General features: G+C 38.1%; 1 protein-coding gene across 6 annotated transcripts in view; it reads left to right on the top strand.

Moving 5' to 3' along the window:
• The window catches only part of MAEA (macrophage erythroblast attacher, E3 ubiquitin ligase), a 55,091-nt gene that overhangs the window by 16,747 nt on the left and 25,270 nt on the right, over positions 1-13,074 (top strand). For all 6 annotated transcript variants that reach the window (XM_068943605.1, XM_068943608.1, XM_068943604.1 and 3 more), the window contains exons 2-3: positions 625-807; positions 4,274-4,477. In XM_068943605.1, the coding sequence (XP_068799706.1) occupies positions 625-807; positions 4,274-4,477 (387 nt within the window). The remainder of the gene's footprint in view (positions 1-624; positions 808-4,273; positions 4,478-13,074) is intronic.

Here is a 13,074-nt window from a genome sequence, read left to right as displayed (position 1 = left end):
CCTGAGGCTTCTCTTGGCGCTGTGATAGTGCTAGAGTGAATACTAAAAATTAGTTCTTCACGGAAAGAAGTGGAAAACTGTTGGAGTGCTATGTATAATTTATTTTTCAGTTGCCAGTACGGGTACTGCGTGACTTCTCAAACATAACTTTTGTTCCGTGAACTCCTGAAGAAAATAAGTGTCTGTTTAAAAAGTCATATTCTGAAGGACGATCTCTTATTTATAGTTAATTTGTAGCTTTCTTTTTTAGATATACATTTATCTTTGCTTTCTGTTTAACCCTGATCTGTTTCCATTAGTGCTCAAGAGTTGCTACAGTCAAAGGGAGACAGGTGAAGCTGGTATCAGAAAAGAAACTACCAAGCTTTTATTTCCTGTTACTGTGTAGTCATAATGTTTTGAAGTGTTAGCTGCTTGCTGAGGGAGCTTAAATGAGGACGTTGATATGAGAACTGAAGTTCAGCTAATGGCATCTACTGTTCTGAAACCGAGGTGCACCAAATAAAATGAATCTTCTTAAACTCAAGAGTACCTGAGTCTTTTTGTGTATGTTGTTCTTCTTTATTTTATGTATGTATGTCTTTTTAACGTACAAATCCTAATGGCCTGATATTGCTCTTTTAGGTGCCATATGAAACGCTGAACAAGCGGTTTCGAGCTGCACAGAAGAACATTGACCGAGAGACTAGCCACGTAACGATGGTCGTTGCAGAGCTGGAGAAGACACTGAGCAGTTGTCCTGCTGTGGATTCAGTTGTTAGTCTCCTGGATGGAGTAGTTGAAAAACTCAGTGTTCTGAAAAGAAAGGTAGGTGGTGTTTCTCTCCCTGAAAAGACAAATATCAGCAAAACGAATTGATTTGTATCAATTTCTCATTGGCTAATGGAAAGTTTTGTGCAGTTTACATTAACTGATCACTTCAGGAGGGAAACCAGGTGTAAAAGATGAGCTTGGAAAATGTGGAACTCTCGGGGAGATATTGAAAGCAGTGTTGAAGCTTCTTTGCAGTTGTCCAGGGTTGTTACTTGAACACTCCTTGTAAACTCTAAACTTGCAGATTGGAAGGTTCCTAGGGAATGTTACTAAACATTTAAGCAAAGCTTACCAAGAGAGGTTGTTGTAACTGTTAAGCTTCAGCACTTGCCTGAAAGTTTGGCTGTGTTTCAGACCCTTGCCACGTTTGTGTTGATGATTTTCTGAAAATGAGTTAAAAACATAATGTATAACATCCTTATTTTGGATGGGAATATTATTCAATCTTGATGCTCATCAGAACACTTTTTTAAAAACAAATCTTGCAGAAGAATGGAAATAGCTTTTGTGCCCTGCCTTAGAACAGTTCTCTGAAAATAAAACAAATGGGAGCAGAGGCGTTTCATTAAAAATTTAAAGCAAATAAAGTCTCCGTTTAAGATTTGTATCTATTGGTTATGTCAAGCGTCAGAATACTTCGGAGGTTCATAACATGAAAATAACATGGTCATGCGTGTGGATTTGGGGTTTTCTGCCTGGACAGGTCAACCAGGTGTTGAAAGCTGATCTGCAAAAGACTTCTTAAATCTAATTGCTGTTTTCATCTTTGCTTTGTGAGACTTGGAGGTCTTGAAACGTGTTTTGTTCACTTGTCTCTTACTTACAAAAAGAAATTACTGCTGTTTCTGAAAGAGGTGTTAGAAGATTTTGCTTGTAGGTGCATAGTAATGATGTGGAGGAGTAAGTTATTTACTTGCTAAATCTTTTCTGACTGTGGGGGTGTGTCTGAAGGCATTATTGAATGTTTTTGGTGCCAAGCTCCATTTTTAGTAATTGCTCATTTGTTTCTGACTGCCTGAAAGGCCGTGGAGAGTCTTACAGCTGTTCAGAAAGGACAATGGGCAAAAAAGAAAAATCTGCTCAGATAGTAAGTCTCCTGAAATCCAGAGGTCTTGCTTCTGCTCCAAACCCTCAACTCCAATCATCTTCTCTGTAATCTCTGCCTGGAGCAAAATAATAGTTTTCCACAGGGCCTTTAGACCCAAGTGGGGTCTCTGTTTCCTCTTCTGTTTACACAAGGATCTACTAAGCTGCTGAGGTGGCCATAACCGAATTAGAGTTCCTTTCTTCAACACTCTGCTTGCTTTTCTACACAAGAAAAGCTTTTCTACATAGCAGATTTCTTGGGTTCTAAAAATGATCCTGGGAAAACTTAAGCCTTTGTGTTTTCCCTTTATATTCTTTAACGTGCTTGTTCTCTCAAGTTCAATTAATGTCCAGCAAGGCAAGTCCAGATAGTAAGACTTGCACCACAGGGCTTAAAGAGATTTGCAGCCTTTCTGAATGCACTAGAAGGATTGAAACGGCATGGGCTGTTTAAATCCAGATATGAAACCCAAATAAGAAGAGTCACATGCCCTTTGGAATGGGAAGGGATTCACCCTTTGTGCTTAATTGCCCTGAATCCTCCTAATGGTATCCGGAGTAACTCTTGAAGGTTTTTTCGTATCTGATAATACTCCGGATCGCTAACAATTACAAGTGAATTTTTGGCTCGATTTAGTGTTTCCTTGCTGAATAGAAAAGACTCAGTTTATCCCTTAAAAAAACAAACTGATCTCAAACCATATGTTACAAAACAAAAGTAAATTCCATAGGAGAAATATCTCATTGAAGGCTTAATATGGGTTATAGTAAAACATTTTTTTCGTATAGTAACTAGAGTTTTAAAGACTTGAATATCATGCGAAGGGTCAGACTAGCACCAGACCTAAAAGGAGGCAAATGCTTGGAAGGCTTTTCTTACATAAGTTCTTATTCAGTTGTTTGTGTTTCAAATATCGATCCTCCCAGGAGAAGTCTCTAAATGAACATGTATAGTAAAAGCAACTAGAATCAACCTGTACTCTCAGGGCTGTGTTGTCACCCTTACCCAAAGGTGATACCGTAGCTTGAATAGCTTGAGTACTTGAAAGGTAGCCGTAACGGCATGGGGTGTGATGTGGGCTGCCAAAACCCACCCAAGTTATTTAATCTGTGCTTGGCTGGCCAACGTGCCAACCCAAATTTGATTTTCCTGTTGGAATGGCTATGTAGGTATCTGAACACAAGCAAGTGAGTGTAAAGTCACCACAAGTAAGGCAACCCAACTGAAATTGCATCACTACAGTGATATATCACAGATAGGAGAGGTACTAAGCCTTTATCATCTGGTGTGCTTTCACCTGTTCTGGCAAGCAAGCATATAAAACGGCTGCTGACTGCTTTCACTAAACTACAAGCATTTATGTGTTTTGTACTCTGATACGACCCACAACTGTCACATACTTTATACCGAACCACCTAGCTTTAAATTCCAAATACGGCTGTAAATAAATTGCCTAGTAAAATTTGCTACTTAACAAGGCTGAAGAAGAATAGACATGACCACAGCCTTTTTAATGCAAACAAAAACCAACAGTAACACAAAAAATATGGTTATGGAGATATTTCGTTGTATATGTTTTGCAGTAGGTGTGCCAGTGTATTGCTGGGGGGGGGTGGGGAGGGGAGAAATGTCCTTCTGCTTTCTCTGGATAAAGCTGTTATTTTTTTCTAAGTAAGGATCCTAAAAGTAGATTCATGTTTCTGGAGACTAAAGGTAAGTAAAATAATACTTATCAGTTTAACAGTGCTGATATTTACTCATAAACTACTATAAGTTCCTTGAATTAAAGGTGCTAAAAGGCTAAACGTTTATATCGCTTTCATTAATGCAGAGACTGATTAAAATGGCCTCAGTGTATTAGGAGTAACGTGGGTTTACTCTGCATTGCTCCCCAACAGAACTCCATCAGTAGCACAGCTGATTGAGAAAGAAGCCATGCATAGGTTATGGAAGGAAACTCATGAATTTCAGCTGTTTGAACCAGATGGCTGCAAACCTTCACAAAACTCCTTGTGGACTATTATAGCAATTGATGCTGCGGTTTAATACCTTGCCGTTTTTTGGACTAACTGCATATTAACCAGAAAAAAACAGAATTCCTTTGAGATGCATATACTCATAACGTTTAACTGAGCTGTATCAAAATTATTGTTTGTATGTGAGAATCTCTCAAAACTGGACCAACCACACTGAAACTTGCGTAGTAAGTGTCTTTCTAAATGGAAAAAATGCTATTGGGAGTACCTGTGCGAAATGTTAAGAATATTTACCAACCGTTCTTTTAGTAAAGCTTATATGTTACTTTAAAAGCAACTACTTTATAGAATAGAAAAATATGTAACTCTTTTTTCCCTTTTAATTATTACTTTTTAGGCAGTTGAATCAATCCAGGCAGAAGATGAGAGTGCAAAACTCTGCAAGCGTAGGATTGAACATCTGAAAGAGCATAGTAGTGACCAGCCAGCTGCTGCAAACATGTGGAAGAAGAAACGCATGGATCGTATGATGGTGGAACATCTCTTACGCTGTGGCTACTACAATACAGCTGTAAAACTAGCCAGACAAAGTGGTATTGAGGTTGGTACAATATGCACGAATTTAGGAAATACAAAATGGTATAAACAAGGAAATTGAAAAATACCAATTATCTGCTTTATCCCTATAGCAGCTATTCTTATGTATTAAAGAGTGCCTTTCTTCTTAATGTTTATCTGTTAATCTTTTTAAGCCAGAATCTGTTCTCCTTACTTGGCATAAGTTGCATTTGTGTGTTAAGTCAAAATTGACGGCATAAATTAACTAATTCTGTTAGCTTTACAGAAGCTAAATGCTTTTCGGTAAATTCCTTTCCCTTTTAAATCTTAAGAGTCATTCTCAAATGTTATACTCTTTCTTGCTAGAGACCTTTAGGCTGCTGATGAAGCAGCTGGTGCAGCTTCCCGTCTGTCCAGTCAGATGACTTGTGTAGGTGACCAGACTGAGCAAAATAACATATGCTGAATGCAGTTAACAAGTGCTTTATTATATTATCCTACTGTTTATTGCATTCAGAGGAACGTTGACTTATACTTTGGAAAATAAATTTTGATAGCTTTTTTTAATAGCCAGCATCTCCTATATGGTCCACAGAAACGTTTTGCTGTGCGCTTTAGTTATTTCCCCATCTAAGATCCTGTTATAGCTGTTTTCATTTGTTATCTAGAAGGTTTTGATTCCTTCTCATAATTGCCAACGAAGATTTTTCAGTCATGTTGTCCAATAATAATTGGGAATTCAGGCACCTCAGTATAGCCTCTTTATGCAAAGTAATGAGGAACTGTGGTCCTCTAACAGCAGCAAGAACAAAAGAAATTAAAACTGGTTTTTTTTAATAACTTGCTGTTTATTTAGAGAAATCTTTTGTATTGCTAATTTTAGGTAGCATTTGCGATTTGATCCTCAGTGATTTTTTTTTTGAATTCTTAAGTTGTTTTGATGTTCCTGACTCCAGAAGGTATGCAACTATTCTAGTTAAAATCTTCCTCCTATGAAGACAGGAGCAGCTGAGAGTTTAGTAGTATTGTGAATTACTTTGCCTTTCCTAGGTGACATAATTGAACACATCTTAACGTTCTCTTTGAGCTAGTTTGACATGAGTGTTACTGGTGTCAAAAAATAACTGTTCTTTATCTAGAGGCAAAGAGCATATCTTTGTCACATATTTGTGTTATTCCCTTGATTGTCTTACCGCTCTGATCCTGTTCAACCACAAGTGATTTCAGTAAATGCCAAAAAAGAAATGGCAAGTCGATGTTGATTGGAAGGGAGAGGGAGCAACGTGGGTCACAAACAGGAACACAATTTTGCTCTTGCTCCTTTTCCTCAGTGAAGAGATTGCTGTGCCTGACTAAAGACAGCCTATGCATGTGAATCAATAAAACAAGACAAGACAATTGTTCTTGGATTCTGTAGCTGAATGATAAGCAGTTCTTCCACTTTTGCTGGTAGACTAGTCCGTCTGTTCTGAGCAGGAGCTGATCTCCTGCTGAATCATCATGTTTCTGTACCTAGATCTGCTGAAAAAGCACTATAGAAATACTTTTTTTTTCCCCTCCCCTGTCATAGCAACTTCTATTATGCCTGATTAAGTAATGCTCAGCTTTGGTTTAGAAGTGAGCATGGAAGTTCGTCATGATATACTACAAAACAGTGTGATACAAAGCATCGCACTTGTAAGGCCTTACAGCTTTTTATTCTGTTTGCTAAATAGAAGCGCTTGCTTTTTCCAAAAGTGTTTTAAAAGTAAGCTTATCACTTAACTAGTGCCTTCAAAGCTTAACCATTTTTTTTTGTGTGACATCAGAAAAGCTTGAATGACATGGAGTTTAGTTAGGCGGGTTGAGCTCACTGAGCTTATACTGCTAGTTAAGATTATATGCATTTTATTTAATTAATGTTAAGGTTTATGTTTTGGCTAAATGAGGATAGGCTTCCCTCATAAACAGTCTCAAGATTGTTCTCAGTCTTTGTCATTGTAAAATGATGCTCATGGTGCACTGCTTTTACAGTCACAAGGTAATGTGATTTGATCATTATATAGGATTTGTGGTGGTGTTGACTTAGTAGCAGACAATTCCCCATTTTTTTCCCCCTTGCTTGCAGAAGGATATGAGCATAGAAACATTCTCTAATGTTTAATATTGTTACTATTCTCTAGAGATTATAAGATATCATAGCATCTTCGTCCTCCGAAGCGACCTTTTTTATTTACTGTTGTCTCAACTGTAATTTTGATAAATACCTCCACCACTGTAGGCTTCAGGACCCCATTCCTGTGTAGTGAATCTGTTTATATCTAATTCTGCCCCCCCCCCCCCCCCCACACACACACACACACACCTCCTTTTCCCCTTTGCTGTAAGGATGGTTGAACACTGGAACAAGTTACCCAGAGAAGTTTGAGTCGCCATGTCTGGAGGCATTCAACACTGGACTGGACATGGCAAGGTCCTGAGCAGCCTGCTGTACTTGACCCTGCTTAGAGGAAGGTGGCTAGACTAGATGATAGTCGGAGGTCCCTTCCTGCCTCAACTGTTTCCTGATTCTGTGATTGCATGCTAACTGGCTAAAGCACTTGCCCCTTTTTTTAAAAGGCTGACGGAAACAGCCGTTTCAATTTCAACTGCAGCTTGTGGGTCCTAGATTAAACGTCTTTCGGTAGCTCTTAGACCAGTCTTGGGAGCAAGTCTCAGCCTGCTTGTTAACATTCAGAAGCCACACAAGAAACTTAAGAGGCCTGCAGAGCTGCTAAACTACCTCATGGGTGGAGATGGTTTAGAAAGTAATCTGCTTCAGTGGCCAAAAGCAAGCCATTAATTCATTCATATCTTTGCCAGTAATAAACAACAGACAGCTTGCTCAGCCTGACTACGCACCATAGTGTCTAATTTTGAATAATTGTTGATGGACTGGGGCAAATTCTAATCTGCCTTCTGAATTAACTATCTTCATAGGAATGATATTCTTGAATTCTTGTAGTGGAAGAGAAGCAGTTAAAAGCCTTGGTTATAAACCAAGAAGCAGACAGCTATGAAAAGAATTGCTGGATGTGAAAACTACAGTGGAATTTAAATATCAGAGCTATGAACTAGCTCGAGTTAGAAATAACTCTTCTGACATGCAGCATATATAAGGCATAATGTTTGGTAATACAAGAAATAAACTAAAAACATTTAATGCGTGATATGTCTTTAAAGAAAAGTAATGCTGCTTGAGAAAGTAACCAAAATCTGAGTAATTTTAAAGTAAGAGCTGACAGTGAAGGACAGAAATGTCATGTGTGTGCCAAAACAAATCTAGGGAGAGGAGGGTTCTATTGTGGATTTCCTTTTCCTTGATATCTCCTGACTTCTTAATGATGTGAAAAACAGTTTGAGTTGAAGATATAAACTAGAAATCAAGTTTTTGTTATTACAAACAAATGAAGCTCATCAGTATTAGCTTGTTGCACTTAATGATCTTATTTTGACTCTATTATGACCTTGGAATGCAACATCAATATAAAAATGCATATTTCTATTTGCAAATTCATGTATTCAGCTGAGCTGGCAGAGTTGTCTCAACTTAAACATTGCTATTCCATGCTCTGTCACATTAAATGGTATCATATTTCTGTGCCATTAATTGATAGGCAAATCTAGTTTTGGAAAAATGACATTCTAGTGGGAAGCTGGTGGCTGTTTGCAGAGAAGATTTATAATTAGATTAGGGATGCAGATTTTTTCTTTAATCTGTTGCTTATTTTAGCCCCTTTTCAATAGGCTAGGAAGAAAAAGCATGTAAATTGTTCTTGTGGTTCTGTATTTAACTGTATAACAGATGTAGTTGGTTTTGCAATATTGTTAAAAACGAATCCAGATTTTGAGGCTACCAGACTCTTATGTGCTGTAAATCCTCATTCTGTCTTTGATTAGTTTATTATAACAGAAGAATAAACGTCCTTGCCTTAATGCCCACATCATAAAAAAAATTGTACAAGTAGCAATGTATTTATCTCTATGAAGAGTAGCATAGATATAAAATAAATATCTGTGTTTCTTAGGAGGAGGGTGAATGGTGCAGTGAAGAGTAGAAAAGCTACTGCACTTGCAATGTTGGGGGTTGGCAGAGGCCTTTTTAAAATATATATATATCTCCCAACTCAGTGTTCTGTCTTATACCTTCTACTTTACAGTGCCACAGAAAGAATTGGTTATCTTGACCTCTGGTTGTCGATTATACGTGCAAACTAAAGTGTTACTTAGTAAAGATTTTGGATCAGTGCTAAGTACCTGCTGCCAGTTTCTTCAAAAATACTTAACTAACCATTCACGTGAAAAATCAGAGCATTCTGCTTTTTTAATTTAATTTGAGACTATTTGTGTGGATTAGGCAAGTCTGAATATTTGGAAAGAGGCTTCTAACAGATTCCAGTGTGTTCTGTCATCTGCTTTGGTTATGTAAAGTCATGAAGTCTTGATTGGTGTCCTTTGGAATACGAGTAACTCGTATCCTTTAACTCAAGCTGCATAGCTTTTAGCTAAGTATCTGATCTCTTCTTCGCAGTATATTCCCCTTTGTTTTTCCTTTGTTTTTTTTCTAGTGCTTAAGGTTCTTTCCTTGTTCTATAAAACGTTCCTCAAAACTCTAACATTGATCCTTCAGCCAATGCCTCGGTAGAAAACTGCTGAATGATTTCTTTCTGTGCACTGTGGGACAAAACCTGATGTTGAAGCTGCCATTTTTGAAGTCAGCCTTTCCATAACTAACCTTGTTTGTTCATACTGATGGCTTTTTCCTTTTTTTTTTTTTTTTTTTTAAAAAAAAAAAAAAAAGGCAGCCTGAGCTTTTGAGCATCTCAGGCAGGAGAGAGCACTTTTCACCCACATCTTGAGTTAAGACTGTTAATACTGTTCCTAAGAACACTGTTCTGATCGAAACGTGGCAGGCTTTAGTTTAAGTCATTCTAGAGGTCATTTCCTGGTTGCTGACGGGAGAGCAGATGCTGTGAACCCCTACCTCTGAGGAAGGCTCCATATTTAAGAAGCTGATTGTCTTCACCTTCCCATCTAGCTGGCCTGAAAGTGTATTATGCCTGTGTCAGTATTATTCTCACTCTGAGGCATGTATAGGATAAAGGCATTCTATGATCACTAAATGCCTACAACTGCCAGCAGATGTACACACTTGTAATATAATGAGTAATATGGCTTTAATTTGCCATTGTTTGCCCGCAGGAAGAACTTGCAGCTCTGATATCGCTTCTGTCTTTGGGGAGACTGGTCTGTACTCCATTGGCTTTTTGCATAACTAAAGCTGCATTCTACTTTGTGAATGAGTAGAACAGAATATTGCCATAGCAGATTGGTAGGATATATGCCATGTGTGCTCTGTTTGATACTGCTTTATCCAGCCTCTTCCCCAAAAGCCTGAAATGGCCATTCAGATTTGATTTGTATGGTTAGGTGAAGTAAGAGTGAAATTTCAACGTAAAGGAGTCATGACAAATAAGCTATATAATAGAGTTTTAGGAACATTAGATCAGTAAACTTCCTCTTTTCTGTGAAGAAAGTGGGTATTGGAATAGGATGGATGTTAGTCATATGATATGATGAGATGATGTGACTCATGAATGTTTAGAAAAATTGCCCTTTGAATGAAGGAGGCCATATGATGTTTTTTAAGTGAAACAGAAGCTGAATAAATATGTCTCCCTGAAGAAAGAAGGGAAGAAAACCCCACAACATACACCTAGAAATCTTCCATGCTGAGGTATGGAGTCCAAAAATGTCTTATAAGCAAACGTACAAATATATATTAAATTACTTCATCAAAACAAATTTTTATTTATAACACTTCCACTTTAATGAATGTATTTGCTTCACTGCTGGGCAGAACATAGACATATTGGCTTTCCAAATGCAGGCTGGATGACCGAATGTGTTTTCTATCTGAAGCTATCTGTTGTATCCCTCTCCTATGACTCGTTTTTCCCATACTAAAGATGTTTGAAAAGGCTACCTGTGAAAGAGCTCCTAAATTGCTACAACTTATTTGAAGGTGCCAGGATGTGAACTAGTGCGTATTTTGAGTTACCTGAACGCACTGGACTATAGACTGGCAATTCAGAAACTCCTTTAAATGCTTTTTCACTGTTCTTATTGTAGGCATGGCAACTTTTGGTAGATTGGTATAGTGAATGTCTGGGTGTGTTCATCTGTCTGAATTTCAAAGTGTTTTCATTCCTGAACAACTGTACATCTGCAGTTTGTCTCAAGTCTCTTTGGGATTTAGAATTGGGTAAATGTGAAATGGTCAAAATCCACGAAGAGGAACAAACTTCCTCATTAATCATTTGACACTTCAGAAGCCAGCAAAATGAAGTGTACTGTTGTTGTTGAATGTCTATTTTCTGGTCTTTTTTTTTTCTTTTTAGAAGAAAGGGATTACCTAATTGTAAACAATGTATCATAAGACAAGCTATTTAATTACAGACTACTCAGCCTGGGAGACCAATGAAACGTACTGACATTCAAAATATACTTGAGTTGATATTTTTCCTAACGGGAGAATGATGTTATCACCTGTAGATTTTGTTTAGGTATTTGAGGGTCACTTTCAGTCATGCTTCCATGAGATCTGTCATATTGTACATTCATCCTGCCCAACCCTAATTCAAAATGTAAGCATTAGTTTAACACTTCCTCTATCGCTCTAGTAGGTGAGAGTTCATTTTTATCAGAGAGGATGTGAGTAGCTGCTAGTACAGATGGATCCTGCTTGGACAAAAGCTGCAGGGCTCTTGCTCAAGGGTGAGTGATCTTCCCTCTACCAGGAGAGGCTACTGTGAAAAATGGTCCAGATAGAGCTGAAACCAAAACTGGAGACACAGAGGCCTTTTTCTGCCCAGTGATGCATCGTATGAGCTCTAGAGGCTTTGTTGCACTGCTCTAGAGCTGTTATTTATTACTGTTTCCGCATAGCGTGGCGTAATGTGCTACTGGATAAGGTACAGCCATTTTCTGAACTACCTATTGCTGATGTATTGGGAAAACAGCCTTCTAATAACTATTCTAGGTGTTAGCTGCCACCGTGAGGCTCTGGCAAAAGGCCTATGTACATGAGCAAAAGTAGGAGGATAAAGCATTTCTCTTTATTTGGCACTGGTGAAGTCAAATCCAGAATACGCGTGTTTTTGGTGACTGCTTTAGGGAAAGCTATTGAAAAACTGGAAGGAGGAGGAGATGGGAAAATGTCAAAATCTGGGGAGGAAGGGGAAAAAACCTTTTCAAAAAGAACATTAATGGCTCCAGGAAAAAAGATTATATACCAAAAGACTACTTACTCTAGTGGAGAAAAGCACGGGAGAAGGAATCAGCACGCAGACTCTTAAGTCAGGAAAAATCAAATTTGAAATAAGACACAAGTTTATAACATGATTTAATCATTGGAACTGGTTGCCAAAGGAAGTATCAGCATCGCCTAATGTCAGATAAAGACAGTGTTTTTCTGACAGGTAATCAATGTAAGCTACTGGGTTTTTTCAAAAGTAACCAGGTAAAATTGAAAGGCCTGTGCTATGCAGAGGTCACAGAAGATGCTCTCATTTGAAAGCTCAGCTACATACACCATGGGATACTGTATATACTTTGTAAACAAAGGCTTTTCTGGACCAACTGTTGATGAATCTGCTGTTTGGCTGTCTGTCTTTGCTTTTTTCAGTAACTAGCTCTGCAGCTGGCTTTTGAGTAAGAAATTCCATCAATTACTCTGCTTATTTTCTCTGTAATCTTGTTAATGTGTAGCATTATAACACTTAATAGTAGCTTAATGAACTTAAGACAACATCATTTTATGAGCAGAGGGCAAGATGGTCTCTTAATGTTAATTTGTGCCATCCTCAGTAACTGTGACTTTGCTGTATTGTCACCTGTGCCATTGGTTTTTTAATTTGTTTCTCTTCTGTCTAAACACAGTGTGTACGTTCTCTGAATTTGCTTTGGAGGATCTATTCTTGTAACCAGCAGGCTTTTCCTTCTCTCCCTGTACAGGGACAGAGGAATGCAGTAAGGTGTTTCTATTCATGTCACAGCCACCATAACCTGTTGAATTGTTCTTACTTCCCCCCCCCCCCACACACACACCCCACCCCGAACCTCACTTTTGTTTCTGTGCATGTCTCCAAGTTGGCAATGTTACTATGGTGTGTCCTAGTTTTCCTGCTTCTGCTGACCGGCATGTCTTTCACTGTTTCCTCATTGCAGAAATACACTAACCTCTTCTCTAGATGGTCCTGTTTTCTACCTTGTAGCTTCTTGCATCTGCCTTCTTCCTAAACTGTATAAAGATATTCATAACATCTAGATAATCCCTGGACTTCCTGTGTAGTCATCCCACAGGAAACTTTAACTGAAATGTATAATACAATATATACTAATATAGAAGACTAATGTGAACTTCTTGCTCATTATTGAGCTTCTATTTCAGTTTTATAGTTGACTCTTGCGTCCTAAATAATATTGATGATTAGGTTGCCAGTTCAGGGTAGGTAGTCTAGTATGCGAGTAGTGATTGAAAACAACGTAGCCTTTTAGAAGTTGCTTTAGAGTGGTCATCTACAGAAGTATTTATTGTATTTCACCTACAAGTAGTTTAAT

This window comes from Struthio camelus, chromosome 4 (genome assembly GCF_040807025.1).
Source record: "Struthio camelus isolate bStrCam1 chromosome 4, bStrCam1.hap1, whole genome shotgun sequence".
Lineage (NCBI taxonomy): Eukaryota > Metazoa > Chordata > Aves > Struthioniformes > Struthionidae > Struthio > Struthio camelus.
Note: the sequence above shows the minus strand (reverse complement) of the source record. Positions and strands in the feature narration are given on the sequence as shown.